This window comes from Dromaius novaehollandiae, chromosome 3 (assembly GCF_036370855.1).
Source record: "Dromaius novaehollandiae isolate bDroNov1 chromosome 3, bDroNov1.hap1, whole genome shotgun sequence".
NCBI classification, from domain to species: Eukaryota; Metazoa; Chordata; class Aves; order Casuariiformes; family Dromaiidae; genus Dromaius; species Dromaius novaehollandiae.
Genome location: NC_088100.1, coordinates 23442992 through 23462579, shown reverse-complemented (window position 1 = coordinate 23462579; position 19588 = coordinate 23442992). Strand labels below are relative to the sequence as shown.

General features: G+C 37.6%; 1 protein-coding gene across 6 annotated transcripts in view; it reads right to left on the bottom strand.

Annotated features, from left to right (window-relative positions):
- Nucleotides 1–19588, bottom strand: part of ARHGEF10 (Rho guanine nucleotide exchange factor 10) — a 118344-nt gene that overhangs the window by 88874 nt on the left and 9882 nt on the right. For 5 of the 6 annotated variants that reach the window (XM_064508534.1, XM_064508537.1, XM_064508538.1 and 2 more), the window contains one exon: nucleotides 14535–14610. In XM_064508534.1, coding sequence (XP_064364604.1) covers nucleotides 14535–14571 — 37 coding nt within the window. In that variant the 5' untranslated portion in view covers nucleotides 14572–14610. Of the gene's footprint in view, nucleotides 1–14534; nucleotides 14611–15951; nucleotides 16024–19588 lie in introns of those variants that run through there. The other variant, XM_064508535.1, reaches the window with a different exon arrangement.

Sequence of the window (19588 nt, the reverse complement as noted above, 5' to 3'; positions counted from 1 at the left end):
TTTAAAATTCATCATTTTTCCCAAGTCATAATCAGAGACATCTCAGGATTATCATTACAGTGTCCATCCAAAATTACTTCAAATAATTAAATTAGTTGCTAAAAATCTAATTTGCTGTCTTATTACTATTCACATTCTTAACCTTATGTGTGTCAGCCAGCAATGAAAAGACAGTAACTGATTTACCTTCTTCATCTTGTGCCAATACCATTCTGTGGCTTGTGAGAAATATTTATGTTTCTAAACATTTCTATTTTGAGTTTTAAAAACAAAAAAAATCTGAAATAATGGGAAAATTGCCTTCGAGTTAAATTAGGAGTGAAAATGTGAACTTCAAATTAGATGAAGGAATCATTATTCTGATAACTTTTAGCACAACATGTGGATTAACAAAGTAAAATTGAGGTTTTTCTGTAATATGTTATTCAGTGAAATGACTTTTCCCTTAAGCTTACTTCAAAAATAATCAAACAGACTATGTTTTCAGAGACCCGCTGCGGCATAACCAAATTTAAACAATTTTTGATTGCTCTGCCAATTGCAAAGCTCTCTTGGCACCATCCACTTTCCAATTCCTTTTCTGTAAACAATTTATAGTTTAACATAGTACAGCTAAAATGTTACAAATTTAAGAGTGACATTAATTTTAAACCTGAGATTAAGCTAGTGAAGTTTTACTAACTGCTTTCCTCAAAAAAAGATACAGAAGTAGAACAAAAAAAATGGCACCTATTACCAAGGTCTTTAAATTTTGAATACAGTGCAAACACAGAGGGCAAAAAAAAATCACAACAAATTCTGTCCTCACTTGTAATCATGTAAATCAGATATGATACTAAGGAAATCAGCTGAGTTTCTTCCATGGAAAACTATGTATGGGAAGAATTAGACTCCTGATCAGGAACAATTCAGCAGTCTGGAGCATAAATACAATAAACCTGGAAGCCTTGTACTTAAATAGGCATCTTGCTATCACAAAATACTCACATCAGAACACACCTGTTATAAGGTTTGAAAACTGCCTTTACAGACTGAATGAAGGCTTATGTATAATTAGGAGTGTCAACCTTGCAACCAGTTTTGTGGGTTTTTTTTTTTTAAGTTAACAGGAGATTATGGAACAAAAAGACGAAATAAACCTATTACATTTGAAAGACTCCATACTGAAGAACAGTTCAAAGACTGCAGGAGATGGTAAATGCACATGTTCCCAGATGGGAAACCTATTTTTCCTTTCTCCCTCTCATAGTCATTTTTTTTTCCAGTGTACACAATCTATTGTTTCACCTCTGGAATGTAAATTGGATTTCTTTTGCATATTCACTAAATGTCAAATTTTTTTGCTTCTAAGTGACATATCTTCAATCGCTTTTACCCATATTGCCAACTTACATTGACAGATGAAGAAAATGTAAGTGTGCTTTGCTTCAGATGCAAAAATATTATTCTTTTGTAAAATAGTATTATTAATACAGTTAAATCTAACACAGACACTGAAAGAAGCTTGTTCTTATTCCAGTGTGCAGTCTGAAAACATTTTTGTTTTACTTAAGCATTTTGGATTGCAGCAAGATACTTGGAAGACCGTAGATCCATCTTCCTTCAAACTGACCCCCCCCCCAATGCTTTCTACATTCTACAAATTCTTGAGTATCTTCAAAGCAAAACTTTTCAGTAAAAGAAGTTTACTATCTCAGAGTGTATTTAGTTGTCGTAAAACTTGGTAACTTGGGAAGTTTACAAATCACAGCAAAAAGGCAGACTCAACAATCCCAGTGCATATCAACCTTGATAAACACCAGAAATGTTCTCTTTAGCCCTCTTCTAAGATGAGATATGCTTGCTTTTCCAGACTCTTTTTATTAACACTCAGAATCTGTCTAGCTCCTTGTGTGAATGTGCAAGACACCACATAAAAGAAAGAACTGGAATTGCACTGGAAAACAGCAAGGTGCTAAAACCTAACTGGGAAAGTGCTCTTCTCAACAAATGGAAAATACCTTCTTTTAAGTACTCAATAGCCTCACAAGTACTAACATTCTGCAGGAGTATTGAAAAAGAAACCTGAATTCTGGAAGGAGAAAGAATTACACTGCTCCACCTGAAAACAGTTTTAGACACTGTACTTCCCATATGGTATAAGTATATATGCAGGACTAACTCAGACCAGATACTTTTTCCTCTAAGTCATAGCCACCTGCTATATGTCCTTTCCAAAAGTCAGCATCAGTCCAGAACCACTGTTATAGCTGTACAAAAAGAATGTACGTAATCATGAAAATATTCTCATTTAATCACAGGTAGAGCTGAAAACTGTTCATTTTTAGTCTTGTAACAGGAAATACCTGAATCTTTCAAATTATCATTGATTTTCCAAAACTAACTATCAGGGCTTAAATGTACCATCGTGGTTCTCAATTTGTTAGCTTTCAATTTCAGGTGAAAGTTTGTAGCAGAGACTTGACATTTGTCAGGAAGGTGAATCCTGTGATAGCGAGCACTTCCGGTGTTCCTGTAAAAAATGTGACCAGCTTGTAAACCTTCAAGAAACCACAGCTGATTCATATTCAGCAGAAACTTGTTACATCTCAAACAAAAACAGTTTTAAGACTCAGTCTTCACTGGGTAATCTCAAGATTTTCACAACCTCTTAATGCCGATTAGACTGCATTCCTACAGCCAGAGAGCAACAAAATATTTTCTTTCTGCTCACATCTCCCACATGTGACCATGACTTCTTCAGTACCAGGAGAGGAAAATGAACTTAAATACTCTTTCACTCTAGTATTCAGCTTAACAGTATCCCTTCTGTGTTCCCCAAACAGCACCTCTGGCTAGCACCCATGCAGGGAGAAAGGTGAAGATGAAAGCCAGCTGACTCCCAAGTGCAACATGGAACGTATCTGGATAGTGAAGGATGGAGAGAAGTAAGATGACGCCAGAAGTCTGGTCAAACTGGAATTTTGGATGGGAGATATGGACTTATTTCAGTGTGAAAAGACTGGGAGCTGGAAGCCAGGTAGCTGGAAAAGGAGGAACCTGGAGAGCAAGAACAGAAATGGCATCAGCTGGGTCTGGCAGACAGAAGGAGGAGGCTGCAAATGGGAGGACAACATTCAGCCAAGCAGCCAGAATCAAGGAGTATTATATGCTTACGTGCTAAATGTGAAACGGGACTATAAAAGCTATTTAAGAACAGAAAATGCAATCACATAATTATAGACTGTTTCCACAATGAAAAAAGCACAAAGAAAGTTTTTAAGTTATCCAAGTGACTTTCCTGCCAGGATTTCCTAACATCAATTCAAGGTCTCTAGGAGTGTGCTGTTGAAATAGAAAGTAATAATGAAGACAACCTCTATTCTGCATGGTTTCATTAGTAAATAAATGTTTTAGGTCACAGAAAAGAAGGTTGGCTTTTAGGAATCCTGCTACAAACAACCCCATTCATGAATACTTCCACATCACTGAGTGACATTCTCCCTTTAGATCCCTTTGGTTAAAGCATAGGTGCAATGTTTTTGCTGAATGTTCTCAAGTATCTCAACTTCCATATAGATCACAGCCTGCGCATTTACCTCTACCTACTAAACTTCTGCCCTCAAAGAATGAATTCAAGCTGCAGAAATACTGTAACAGAGAGTTTACCCAATGGCATCTTAGACCAAAACTTTCAGAAGCTACCTAATTATGTGAAGACTTAGCAAACTGATTAAAAAACACATATACACTCTAAGAATCACATTTACCCCTGGACCCGAACTGCAGTCTGCATCAGGCCACTAGGGAAAGGAAGGATTTGCACTGCCTCTTCTCCTCCTGGTTTGCAGCCTCCGCACACCAGCTCCTTGGCAGGACAGGTTAGAGCAGCCTCAAGGCCCATCCTAGCTTGTGCCCAGCCGTCAAGAGTCATGGTGGATGCCTCTGGCAGCTCAGGCCGTTACAGCCCTCAGCTACCCCACTGGGACATCCTCCGAGCTGCTGACTGCCCCGGGAAGCGGTGCAGAGCCAGACACATGGTGTTCGCAGAGAGTCTGTCCGCATGGGGGAATACATACCCAGGTACCTTACACTGCTTTTCAGTGCTCCATCAATGAATATGAATTTGTTCCCATAGTGTCACACAGATGTATCTATTAATAGATGTATCTATTGTTATAATACTGTACCTATTTTGTTCTGAAAAAGTCTAAGCCAAAACTTCATACACTGAAATGGATTGGTGAACATTTTTCCATCTAGTGTCGTGGAGATGGATCAGACCCCAAGACTTTCCTTCTGCTTTCACCTGCAGTTGTGCTAAACTGGCATTACAGGAAACTCAGGTCCCTGTGGTCTAAGCATGTTGCTAATTACATGAAGCTCACACAAATCCAAAGCAAGACCACAATATGATCATTAGAAGTCTTTGTGGAAACTGTAAAAAAACAAACCAAGAGAAAACCCAAATGGTACACATTCATACAAGAAGTCTTTCCAGTGATGGAAACAAAAGCAAAACCACACAAATTAACAGGCTCTCCATTCAAATAAACAACAAAGAAATAAGTAAAAACATCTCTTTAATATTTGATAAATACACACATTACACACTAATTATGCTCTTAAGCAAGTATAAGAGAAATTATTCTCCTGGATAAAAAGCAAAATCCAAATTGAACTCAAATGGATCATGAATCTGCCTGTCCAAGCTTAAGACAGAGTCTACTGTTAGCAATAATAATCTGAATATTAAATAAATTTATTTCTTGCAATGAAGTACATATCTGTGGTTGTTAGGCAAGGTTTACAAATACCAAAAGCATTGATTCTTATAAATTACTCACTATGCTAAAAATCAAGCTTGAATTTAACTAAAGGTTAAGAGCATTGAGTTGCAAAAAACCCAAAAGGCTAAAATGACAAGGTTAGATAGGAAGAAGGCTATCCAGAGACTACTGGCAGCAAAACAAACAAACAAAAAAGGTGTAATCCTTTGCAACTCTACAAGATACTTCTCAATGCTAGTTACACTATAATCTGAAAGGCTGCTATATAGAAGCAGCATTGTGACCATTTTAGCTGACTTCACATTTTCATAGTCAACATACTGGCAACACTGATATTGCACGTCACTGCAACAAGCATAGACTGATCCTGGTCCTGGAAAGGGGAAATCTGTTCCACACCAGCACTGTATTAATAGATTCTGCCATTACATTCCATCAGTGAAATGCCACTGACTTGCAGCAAGTGAAGTACTTAAAATGGGATTCTTTAAGAAAAGTACACGCGGGAATTATTTGGAAATCTGTATAAATATGCTCCTACATAACAGATATCTATCCATGCTGAATAAATTCTATTGGTGTTAAAGGATATTAACTTTTTATCAGCATTAAAGGAGCTCCACCACTTAGTAATAATAAGGTCACTAGTCTGAATTAATGTAAATGCCACCAAGCATCTAACAAGAGAAACACCACTCTATTTCTGAAGATATCAAAGCAAAACTGCAGGCTGCAGGACATCACTTTTGCAAGTGACACGTGCTTGATGGCCACCGTGTAGCCAAGTTCAGCCTCAACTGCCAAGCACATCAATGGCTGAATCACGACTCTCCCCTCACAACAGGCTGCCAAATGGACAGTCCACACCAGGTATGGAAGAAACAGTGAGTTTTAGTAAAGCAGAAATCAAACAGCAGAAGGACTACAAGGACTACAAAGTCCTTGCGAAAATGAAGAAAGTGTCCAGCTCTGGAACTGCAGGGAAGAAGCATGTTGGCTAACCCTAGGATGCAAGTGTCATGTGAGGAAAGAAAGGAGAAGGAAGATTTTCTGGGAAATCTAGTTCTGCCCACATAATTCATATATCTGTAAGAAAGAAGCCATATGTTATGGAATTCTCCACAAGAGACAGAAAAGAATCTGGTTTGTTCTTCTTTACTTCCCCCTCCTCCCCCCCACCCCCAAAGGGTACCATCTATTATATCTAGTTACACAAATGATTACTTTTTACATTGAAGTAATTATTGTTTAAAGGTTTGAGGAATATGCATTTCTTTAATACAGTCTGTTTAATTCTAATTAGTAACATGAAACTGCTGTATCATCAAATACCTTGGACAGGAATGACTTGAGAGTCACTGGCAGTCTTCTGAGACAGAAAGTGTGGCACTTACCCTGGGGGCCTAAAGCAAGCAGACTGTGAGATCCCAATTCCATAGAAGGAAAACATACAGGTTCAGCACATATACTGTGCATCAGATACTAAAAAGAGCTGGAGCTTACCTAGACCAAAAAAAGCTGAAGTACCTTAGGTCTTGGACCATGTCTAGCAAGATCTTTTCACCATGCTGACACATTCTGGGTATGAAGGAGGAAAGGATCTGGCTTCAACTTTGGGTCATGTTTCTTTCTCCTATCTTGTCATCAGCTGTGCATGCACCCTTGATCAAGCCCTCAGCTGGATTTAGGCAATGGGATGCCTATTTTCTAGATCATTAGTCCAGGGCTGAACAATCCTTTTTCTACCAAAGTCAAAAATGAAGCACTTGCTGGCACTCCCAAAAGTAGAACTTTGAAAACCTAAAAGCATTTGACCTCAGTATCAGAACTTGAGATGGATGACAAAGATGGGGTTCAGAAGGTATGAGCTGTTTTGGGGACTGATTTGTCTTCTTGGACATGCTGCAACAGATTACTTTGTCCACAATGATAATTCTATCTTATACTCTCAAAGCAGTGCATGAAACCTATTCACATGCTTAAATATACATCTTTCCCATTCCCACTCTTTCCCCAGCCTACAGAGTGCTATACAGATAAACTGATTTGTAAAGAAAGTTTGATTCAAATTTGCACAGAGATAGACGGCACAGATTGAAAATGAAACAATGCTGCCATGCGATAGGCTTAGACAATCACCTAGGCAATTTTCTGGTGAGACAAAATAGCACTTGACCAGCCTTTAGGAAAATTGTGGAAATGATCTTGGAAGATCAAGTGGATCCCTAGTATTTTAATACCCAGAGCCCACTGATCAGTAACAACCAAACAGTTTGCACTAAACAGAGAGGCTGCCTGAAATTTGCAGACTTCCAAGAGATGGCAAAACTTGACACATGGACACAAAATATCTTCTGGCATGCTCAAACAAGGCAGAAGTTCTGGGTTGTTCTCACTTTTAGCCTCTTTCTCTTTCACATTCTCCCCAACACACTACCGCCTGATGCATCTGCTTTAGCTGAACGGTTACCAAGGCTCCAGGGACTCCACTGACCAGGCCTCTACCAGCTGTCTTTGAAGTTCCTCCGCACTCATGTTCACAAAAATCTGGTTTTGAGCAGAATTATATCAGAACAAAACTAAACTATGAAACCTCAACACAAACCACAACACCACACAGTGAAGTTTTCATTTACAGGGAAAGAGTATCCAAAACAAGGAGAGTACAAAACATGCAGCTATACTTTAGCATCAACCATTCTTCTTCCTACAAATAACTGCAAGATCTGTAGCTTACAGAATACAGCAATGCTGCTCCATATTTTACAGAACAGAACATTATTTTACTTAAAGACTATCCCACTTGGAACGTGCAGAGTTTCCAGAATTTGATGATCTAACCAATGTTATTGAGTTTAACAACAGATTATTCTAACAATGGTTACTCCTGTGAGGACCTTACTTAGACATACTGAATCATCTTCTCTATTCACTTATATGAAACTATGACAAGGTTTGGTTTCCCAGAAAGAATCTATGTGGAGGACTGGAGGGGTTTTTTTCCAAATGTTTTTCCAAAAGTAGATTTTCCTCAAATTGCTAGGCATAACTTCAGTTCCTCTCTGCAGAAAAAGAAAGTAGCACCTAATAAATGCTTAATTCACTAATTCAGACACTTATTTAACTTATCTTAATGCAAACAAGTTTTTACTAACACTCATACAAAACAGAGAAGAAGGTATAAAAAAGTAAATCTGTCTATGCAAACATTACAGAGGTTTTAGGCACAGTTGGTGAACATTTGCTGGAATCAGTGAAACGGAATTAACAAAAAAAAAATCCCTCTGTTACTTGGCAGCAATTTATTCTGGCTGGTTAGTGCCAGTTACAAGTCCTAAAATGTCAAAAGAAACAAAACATAGTTCACACCTCTTCTTATATGTTGGCTTGCTATTTGAAATTCAAATTTCAGAGCTTAGCTTACATAAATATTCTTGCAGGAATACCCAACAATCAGCATAATTTCTTTTACTTTTTTTTGTCTTTTAAACAAACTTCATCTCTAGTTTGGGATAATTAATATTGTTTTGTTGACACCCCTTAGTATCCCTTTGTTTCATCATCAATCAATCTTTTCAGTCAACGTATCTGGGGCTTGTCCCTACACACTGCTAGGCAAGTTAAGTCCGGCACTGAAGTCATGTTACAGAGCAGCTGAATGAATAAAAAACTATTATGAATAAAAAGCTAACTAAAAAGTAAGACTGCATTCAGAAATAAATCATCATATACTTCCAAAATGAAGATGCTAGTCACTTAGAACACTGTGTTGCTAAATCACATTTAATCATTTATCAAATCATAAATGTCTAGCAAAGATGTTACTGGATTACTTCAAAGTAGAGAGGATACAATTACATCTACAGAAACTGTGTTTGTTTTGCAGATGCTAAAAACAGAAATAATTTTTAATTAACCTATTTCTCTTTGTTGTTTTCCTCAACTCCCATATCTGCTTGGCTAGAAGAAAAAAAAAAGACATAATTAGGAGTGACACGTGACACCATCGGAGCATTTCTGCAATCTGAATTTTCTTGTTACTGTTTGTTATACAGCTTGTCCGCATTGTTATATGAAATAATTGATCCTTATGTTAACAAATGCATTTTCCTTTACAGACAGTAATGTGATCTTTAAAAATAAATAAATTGTTCTGTTACAAATGGGATGTCAGACACCAACAAGGCACAGCCAGCTTCAAAAACAAGGGACTATTCATAACTACAATTCATATTCTGTTCTCATTCTTCTGAAATCTTGGCTCCCCTTTTACCATCATTTGTAACTGTCTGTATGCTGAAAATAGATGTGCCTAACAAACAACGCCATATAGCCTAAGACCAACTCCCTTCAGAGCTGCAGTTAAATATAAGCAGTGTTCTTACTTCAGTCCCCCAATTATGCTAAGTAATGTCTTTTTATTTTACTCTAGTCTGAAATGCAACCTCATTTCCTCACTGCTCTTCATTTTCATAAACCAAATCGTAAAACATACACCATGTGATTTTCTTGTCAATATTATAAAAGGCCCAATTTAACTGCATCAGTCACAAAAAGAGTTTGTTAACACAGTTAAAACCTAAATAACCTACGAAATTATTCACTAAACAGGACAAAAGGTAATTAAACAATCTGAAAATAATATATAGCACACAAAAGAGAAAGCAGTTCACCTAGCAGAGAAATAGTTATCTCTATAACAAAACACAGCAGCTGTTCAACAGCTCCCTCTTAGAGCTAATCAAGAGTTTTTCTAAAGCTCTTTTGTTGGAATATGCAAATTCATCCTAATGAGAACTTTTATGAAAGTATAGTTATTTCTATCTAATTTTTATCTGGAAAGCTCTCTCAGATTCCATACAGACTGCCTTTTCAAGGACAGAGGAACTATGACTATTTTAGTACTCTGGGGTTGGCAGGCAAACAAGCAAGCAAGCAAACAACAACAAAAAACAGGAAAAAACCCAGACACATAGCACTTGATCACATGCAGGGAATCCAGATTTAAGTCCTTGGCCTCTTTGATTTATGGCTTTCCGTATCAGGAGCATAGAAATCCACATTCACAGCCCTAGAATTCACAGCCAATCATTTATATAAAAAAAGGTGTGCAGAATGCTTTTACAATCCGTATCTAAGAGATATCTTTAGTCTGGTTTTGCTTTGAACAACTTGGAAATGTCCAAGTTGCGGAACAAAAGCTTCTCATCTAGCTCTACTCACAAGTAAGAGATAGTGGCATAAGCAAGGAAAAGAGGTGAGAGAACATACACAACTGCTCATTACTACACCTGCTCTTTGCTTTAACTGTACCTCACATTTCTCAGATGAAGCAGAGTTATAGATGATTATTTCTCAGGTAAAGAGAATATTTAACAGGAGTATGAAGATTATACAATCGAAATCATTCTCACATTGTCCTTGTATTGAACACTGAAACTTCAATGCTATTTTAAATATTTAAAAAACAAAATATGCTGGCTATTCATGATACCAGAACCATATTGCTATGTACCAATACTAAAATTCTAATTACTAGAAATACACCTCTTGACAGACTCAATTAATTATAAAGCAAAGCTTAAAACCTATTCTAGGTCCTACGACTGTTATAAAGGGCAACTTGCTTTAGGAAGACTGGGTTGAATAATTGAGAAGATAGATATCTGTGAGAAGCATTTTTAATAGTTCTCATGGAGAAATCATGAGTCACAGTGCCATGTACCAAGAATAATGAAGAGGAGACCTATTCAGAGAAGAAAGTACAAAGACAGAAACCTGTTAAACAAGAATGCACTCCCCACTTCTTTAAGGCAAGGAGCTGTTTCTCAGGTATCCATTCTTGCTAAGCACAGAAAGACATTTTTCCTTTTAAAACAGGCTCAATAAACATCTCTAAGTCCTCATATAAAGAATACAGCTTTTACTTTTCAAGATCACAGAACATTTTTCCACATGAAGAAAGAAAAAACAGCCAGGTACCATACCTCCTAATAAAGTAATAGAACAAGCACAGACCATCTTAAGTGAACACCATTCTAGCATTAAATAACCAATCTCCAGTCCTGGCTGGCCAGTACAAAGAAAACACCTCTACAGGAGAACAGTGTGCAGAAATCAGAGCTCATCTCATTCTCAGAATTGCAAGCTTTTAAATTCCTAACTGCAAAATCTGCAGTCCCCAGCCTATCTTGTCTAAATGGGTTTGGGAAGTACATTCCTTTACAGTAATCAATTACAACATAATTGTAATTTACAGTCATGAAAAAACTTACCATTTTCATTTAGCTGTTAAAGGAGGATTTTCTGTGTTGATGGGGAGATAAATAATCCTCCTCCATTTTATTTCACAAAATAGTCGGTGATTTTTTTTAAATATGAAGTCTTAAACATAAATTCCAGCATTTTGTTTATAAATTCCTATGCGCATACAGATTGAAGGAGTGAAGAAAAGCTAGCACTATCATCACAAATGTCAATTTTGGAAGCAGTTTTTGTGATTATGCTCTTAATCCAGCCTTACATCTGAATGCACTCCCCCACCCTTGCTCCCTGGCTGCTAACACATACATTGACTCAAAATATATAAACAACAATACTTAAGCATCATGAAAAGAAGAATTAGTTTTTAAAACATTCTGGAGGAAGGAACATAAGGGTATTTAATTTCTGTAAAATTCTTCAAAGCTTGCATTTGCTCTGCGGTGGGAGAATTAATTAGCATAAACTTGTCGCTAATTAAAGATGTATGAATGGAATGTCCAAACAGCAGTAATAGATTGCTATAGGCAATAGGCAGATATATTGCATAAGCATAATATATGAAATAAACAAGGATAAAACATTTATCTCCCATTCCTCTATCATATGCATGCTTCTTCCTATCAAGGACTGGCAGAGGAAGCTCTATCATTGACCTTAACTGCTCATTTCTCAAACATGGTAGAGATTCAGATCACCGCTGATGAAAAGACACTATTTAACATGAATTTAGTTGCATAGCTTTAATATAGATTCTCACAACATCTTCATGACAAAAATAAAGGTTTACAGTCATTTTTTCACTTTGTATACATTAACATTGATATAAACAGATCTGGTGAACTTACTTGTCCAAAAACAACATTGAAAACCCACTAAATAGTAATACAGTGGAGATTCATCATGCAGGCTATACTGTCACTTTAAACGGAGAAGAACCCAAATGACTTTCATCACTAAAGCTATATCTATGAAGATAGTGAATCAGTAAAAGAAAAAATTTCCATGAAATTAGAATAATTTCTGAAAAATATTTATTGATGTGATCTGTAGCCACTGTTCAGGATTTTATAACCATTATGCAGTAGCTGAAATGATGTTTGAGATGTAGTAGAGGCTCCTGAACTCAGCACACAGTGGGACCCTCAATGTCACTACTCACCGCAGTAACTTGCCCATCAGTTCACTGTCTGAAGGCACAGGCAGGTCCTGCTCATCTTTTCTGAGCGGACACCTGGATGGCTGGTGTATACATACAGCAGAAGAAAAACTTAATAACTACAAACTAATCCTATTCCTTTTTCCCTTTAACTCAGATATGTGAATTTACACATTTACGTGCTCCTAAAATTCTCACCTATTTTCCACCTGCAAAATGGGTTATGGGGATTGTCTAGAAAGTGAACTAAAGTATACTTTAGTGTTACTATTGAAATGTTTAATAGTATTCTGCACTGCAGAAGACTTATCTTTATCTTCAGTGATATTGTCTTTATTAAAATGACTTCTCAAGAAAATTAGCGTTGGTAAAGTCAGAAAAGATTCTAGTTCCAACAATTTTTAGACAAAACTTTTTGAGATGACAGTGAAAGCATCCATTGACACAAGATCAGATATAGCAATACCTTGAGCAAAATCTCAACTTACGTTAAATAAGTTTAATCAGAATGTTAAGGAGCGACATGTCTGAAATTAATGAAAATTCAGGGTAACCGCTCAATACGATTCTGGAATTTAGGTTTTTTCTCTGCAAAGCTCTTTATAACACGTGGAACTGACTTTGTGTATACGAAATGCTTAGAGTATCACATGTGCTAACATGCTTCACCAAGTTGGAGCTGTTGACACAATTATTAGCTGTGTTTGAACAATGGCAGACCCTAATCACGTGGAAATATTGATTCTTCAGGGGTGACTCTTCTCCCACAGCAGTACATTCTTTGTAGATAAATAATCTGATAAGGATAGTTTCATAGTAACTGTCACTAAATAAAACAGAGTTAAAATCAGAGTCCCGACCACATAGATTAAGTCAAGGGCAGGAAACTCATTTTGCCAGTACAATATTCAATGATATCTCAGAACATAAATAAAACTGTCAATAATGATGGCCAGAAATATTCCTCTCCCATCAGAAGCTGATTTCAAAACTTCCTGCTTCTTTCACATTCCCAATTCCCTAGGTAGTTTCTAGTATTAGACCTCTACCTGTGGCAGTGTCTAAGCTAGAGAGACAGAAATTTCTAACTAGGACGACAATTCCCAAGTTCCTAAATAGTTATGGCTGAACAAAACTAAGATAAATCCTTTTTCATATTTAAAAACCTTCATATAGGTACTGCATCAACAATAAATAAAATGTAATAATTTTTATAAAAAGGATACATCAGAAATCTATGGGAAGACTATAGAAAGTCACTATCTTGGCAAACAACACTAGTGAATTTAGCTAAATAAGAACAGCTGCACTAGGTTCAATTGCAGGTCTACATAATTGCTGTCTCCATAAACCAATGCTTTGGGAAGAACAAGATCAGACTACTTCTCCCAAGTCTTCCGGCCTCAAACTATCAAAGTCCAAATGTTCTTAAGACTTAAAAGACACAATGCCAAATAGCACAGAAGGGTATGTTCACAGGAAATCAGACAAAAAAGCTATAGGTGATATTTCTTTAAAACAGGCATAACTGCAATGCAAGGACACATTGCATTTGTATATTCTTTAAGCCCTCTGAACTCTGGGCTCTACTAGAGCAGCCAAAGGGCACCAAGGGGACTTCATAAAGCAGTTCCACAGTCTAACACATGTTGCAACCTTTCAAAAATTTCTGTGCTCCAGCTACACAAAGGTTCAGTCATGCATGCTTCGACACCACTTCCCACAGGGACGTGTGCTGCCTGAGCCCTGAGCCTGCACGGCTCTCAGCCCTGCAAGAGAGGGACAGCTCTAAAAGAAGGGGTTCTTCAGCTACAGCCCTCAGTAGTCATCCCCCAGGTTAAGCACGTCTTGTGGAAGCAGCACGTGTCCCAACAGAGAAAAATTCACCCCTCTCTGTCCTCTCAATTCAGACTTCAAATCTGTCCAGGCGTCTGTGCCACTGGCCCAGATATCTTGCCCTTGCCAAGGGTTTGTTGGCTTCTTCTCTAAGGAGCACCATGTGCATGAGGCCTCAGGGCTGTATGAAGTGTGTAATGACACACATCACGCTATGTTGCCATAGAAAACATATTGGCAGACTAGGACTGTAAGAACCAACCATTCCCCAGTTTTCTTCCTGTCATGCTCCTGTAACACCAGTGAGCCAGCTCCAGGAACGGGGCAGGACAGATGGTGGGAACTTATGTCTGAGTAAGGCACTGCCAAATACCCCCGAGAGAATATCAGCAAGTCTCAAGCAGATGTGGTGGGAGGGAGTGCTGCTGGGAAGGTAAAAATATTGTTTGAAAAATAATCTCACCTGTTACAATGAAAGTGATTTTAAAAATATTAAGTATTTTAGTTACCTTCTGGAGGTGGGGGAGGGAATTCCTCTGTGTCCATTCTAGTGTATCCACTGTGCCTTTAGCGGACCAAAAACTCCTGCAAACGAAAACATGTTTTGTTGATGAACATCATTTCCAGATTTTCGGACACTCCTTTTTAATTTGGCCAAGCTCATACCTATTAGCTAATACCATTATGGACGAGAGGAAATGTGCCTGGCTTCTAGCTTCAAATTACATCTAGTCCAAATTTTTATGTACACAGCCCTTAGCACTGGAGCCATTTCTTATAATGCTCTCAATACGCCAGCTGAATAAAGATGAAGCTTTTAAACTATTTGGTACTCTGCAGCTCCCATTGTGACAACTACAGCCAGATCATTAAAAGATGTTATTTTAGCGCCTGTAAGCGCCAAATATTCTGCTTCAAAATCTTCATGTAGGAGGGAGGGATAAAAACTTTAGAAAGCTTATCGGTCTTGATGATGCTTTTTTCCATTTGGCAATTAATATTGAAAATCACAAACACTAGCACCTAATACCTACTAAGCTCGTCAATGCACACCAACTATTTTTCTCTTGGAATGTACCATTTCTGCTTATACTGTTTTAATTTGTAGTACCATATATGGAGTCCCTACAGTCATTTTGAAAAGAAGCAACCATAGCAACTGCTGTGTTTTCCCCATTTCAACCATCCTTTGCCTAGCTTTAAAGATCTTTTGTTTTCTTCTTCCGGGGGGGGGGGGAAGAGAGAGAGAAAGAGAGAGAAAGAGAGAAAGAGAGAGAAAGAGAGAGAAAGAGAGAGAAAGAGAGAGAAAGAGAGAGAAAGAGAGAGAAAGAGAGAGAAAGAGAGAGAGAGAGAGAGAGAGAGAAAGAGAGAGAAAGAGAGAGAGAGAGAGAGAGAAAGAGAGAGAAAGAGAGAGAAAGAGAGAGAAAGAGAGAGAACACCTAAGTTAAAAAAGGTTAAAAGGTTAAAAAGGTTCTTAAAGCACTTTAAAGTTCTAACTACACACTTTATACACAGCTTTTTTTCTGGAAGCGAGAGTTCAAAAACACTGGTTGAGCCTGCTTTGCTTTCACTGCTCCTGAGGAAAGTGAAGTAATAGCGAGGAATCTGCATGAGCACCTAGCTTTTCTCCTCTCTTCTCTAATGCTAAGTCTAATGTTTTAAACTAAAGAATAAAACCATTTCCATACTTTGGCCCAGAATGCACCCTGGGAGAGAGCAAAGCCCAGAATATACAGGAGAAATTTTCCTTCCTTCTCCAAAACAGTATTCAATAGTGATTTTGCAGTAACATCTGAAAGAATAAACTGGATCTGTTGTACTAGGCAATGCACATACTCTGCCCAAAAACATTTCCATTCTAACTGACAAAGTACTACACTACACATTTCCACTCTATATCGCCCCTTCTAAAGTTTCCCTCCTTACCCTTTATTTCTGTTGAGATAAAAGGCATGTTCCTACTTATGAATGACTGGAATGCATTTTGCCATATTAAAACTGTCAGGAAAAAAAAGGAACAATTATGGTCTCAGGAGAAGGCTTTTTCTTATTTTTTAAACTTGAATCATCATTGAAACTTAGATTTTCAAAGATGAAACATGTAATAACCAGCAAACCTGTGGAACTTTCAATACCTCTTCCAAATACATCTCTACGAGGGTAGTTAAAAGGCCTTCTGATTTTTTTTTTAATATATGCTGCAAGTTTTTAAACATACACGGAACTTAGTTCAGTAATTAGTTTAAAAATCATTTTCTTCCTTACAAACAAATACTAATAAAATGTATATCTGCGCTACGAAAGTTTCATCTCATTTTCTTTTTTTGATCTAGCTCACAGTGACATGTTTCAAATCACACAGGAATTGTGCAGAGGAAGGACACAGATCCAGTGTTGGAGTCCTGACCACTGAGCTGCTTTCTCTCATTTGAACAGTGCAGTTATTCACATGAAGAAAGACGTGCTTTCTCACTTAAGAATGCCTTATGGGTTGACTTATACATTGCATTAATTCGTCTTGAAGTTCCACAGACTTGTTTTCAGTTTTTAATTACTAAGACAAATGCTCTGTCAGCAAAGAGAGCTTGTATATTGTAAGTTCCCGTTATACCCTCCATAAAAATAGAATAATTGTCATTTTATATTGCAGAGAGCATGTTCATGGAACACACTTTAGCGGCATCATGCATACAAGACAACAGAAGAGTGAAAACTTTCTCTAAGAGACACAGGAACTAAATTAAAATGAAAGGATTTAAATCAAGATTAAAGCAGACAATTTAATTCACTTAGCAGTGTACGATTCATTTTGCATTTGTAACCCACATGCTTTTTTCCCCATTGATTCTCGTGGCTGTTAAAACTTAGAACTTCTGTTAATATGTATAGCTATACATATTCCTTTAAACAATTACCATAGAAATCATCGAAAAAATTAAGTTGAAAGGGACCCATGGATATTTTCTTATACACTGAAGACAGGTCTAACTTCAAAATCAGATTAAGTTGCTCAGGGCCTTTTCCACTCAAGTTTTGAAAATCCCCAAGGATGGAAATCTCACCACTTCTCCAGGCAACCTGTTCCAGTGCTTAATCAGTCATACTGTGAAAAACTTTACCCTCATGTCCAACTGGACTTCCACTTGCAGCAACTTGTGCCCATTACCTCTCATCCTTTTGCTGTGAACCTCTGAAAAAGGTCTGGCTCCATCTTCTCCACAACTCCACTTTAGGGAGCAGAGGATCTCCCCTTAGCCATTTCTTCTTCAAACTAAACAAATTTAATTCTCTTAGCCTCTCCTCACATGTTGAAACCACCTAACAATGGCAGTATCCCTCATGGGACTTGCTTCAATTTTTCAGTATCTCTTTTGTACTGGGGGCCTAAAACTGAACCCAGTATTCCAGATGCAGCATCATGAGAGTTGAGGAGGTGTTATCTAGTTTAACAACAAATTATTTAAGAATCTTAATAAACATGTACTTTTAAACCATAGAATACCAATTTCCTGTTCCAAAGGAATATTTCCAAACTATAAATAGGAGGGGGGAAAAAAAAAACCTACCACACAGGAAACACATGAACTAGTGTATATTGCAAGTATCATATGCATTTCACATGTACTGCATTATAAAACTGAGAATCTGAGTAACTCCGAGCAACTGCCATGAAGTACTGGACATGACAAGAAGTTTATCAAAATATGGATTTTTTTCCATTTAAAATTCATTTCTCAAATGCAGTATAATCTCTAATTATTGATTCAAACCACTTCCGTCCAGGCTCTGCAGAAAGTACAGAAACACAGGGCTAGAAAGGACCTCTTGAAGTTATCTAGCCCAAAGGTGCTTATACTAGAATTTTCCATTGGCTTCAGGCTGCCTGATCAATTCATCCGGCTCAGCGCCCGTCATCTCCTTTCCTTCAGGTGTGGGTAGAGAGGTAGCAGTGGGTGACATGGACCATGGTGGTGGTCTACAGACTGCCTCTCTTCCATCTCTCCCCACGCCCTGCACAGCTGCATGCAAAAGTGTGCCCCAACATGCAGCAGATGCCCAGCCGATGCCAGGAAAGAGGCCAAGGCACAAGATTCCCAGGTACTTTTATGAGAAAGCAGGGGAATCATTTGGCCAAAATACTGGCCATCACTTCCACCATCTCTTTCTTCATATCTTTATCTGGTCCTTCCCCTTCAAACTTCTAGAAGTAATAGGTCTCTTATTGCTCATTCACATTTACAGATTGAAAGAGTAAAGGGGGCTTTTCTACTTTTTCAGTTGTTGAACCAATCTATTTGAACAGATTTCCATGAAGAAAATTGTTTTTTCTGAGCCTAAGAGACTATTACTGTTAAAAAAACCAATTTCTAGCAGGTCAGTAAGCTCCAGTGCTAGGGGTTTAACCAGTAACTTTGTAAGTTGGACTGCCAGTAAAACTCAGCAAAAAACATGCTAAGTGTGTACACTTAAAAAAATTTCAGATGCCTTAATGTATTGTGATATATTTAGGTCTTTACCAATTTGCCATAATTTCTAAATTTTAATTTGATATTTAAGAATAAATTATGGAATTACAATAAATTTCAGATTAAAATCAGATTTTCCAGGATGGTCTTCCTCACATAGAGAAAAAGTCATATGCAGTGAAAGCAAACAGATCTGAAATGGAACTGAAACCAGATATCTGTCAAGAGTGAAACAATCTCAAAGGATAGCTTCCGAAACTTACCTCAAATTTTTCATCAAGAGCACTCATCATTGAGCATGAAATCCGGTGTAGAGGAAACAGAGGTTTGCAACGTCCAACAACAGACTATAAGCCCTTAGGAGCACTAACGCCTCTATATAAAAGGTCCACTGCCCTGGTACTGATAAGACCGAAATTCTGATTCCATGACAAACTAATTTTAGCAAGAAAATTAAAGTCACCTTTGTACTTGTCCAAAGACCATAAGGGAAACTCAGCATTCCTTTCTGTGAATCAGTTTGCCCTCTCATGACAGTACTGGGATTATCTTTGGTAAATCCTTCTACCTACCGGGACTAGAAAGTATCTCAACTGTGGCTACACCTCAGATCCTGTTCGATAGTTTCTTCTAATTGTGGGATAAATAACAGACCATCAGTTTTCAACTAGCAGGGCAGAAATAACGATCAACATCTGCATTTCTACGTCATAGAAACTATTTTCCGAAAGTCATTACTTGTACAATAGTCAGAAGGCAACAGAAACAGGACTAATGCAAACTCTTCCAAAACTACAAGGCAGCTCAGTGTTCAGACCTAACAGCACAATATCCACTGAGCTCATAAGAGAGACACTGCCAAGTTTTTCTGCTCTGCAAACCTAAGAATTGTAAAGACTACATACATTTTCTTTGAAAAGGAATGTGTATTATAACTGCAGTCACATGAAGATTCTTTATTCCTAATGGAGCAGAAAGAACGAGCCAGTGAGCATTACTTAATAGAAAACAGAAAAGATGAAACTGGAAGACTGATATCCAAGGAGCTGTGCCTCATGGAGAAAGCTCAGTGCAGGCAAGCTGTGAAATAACTTCTC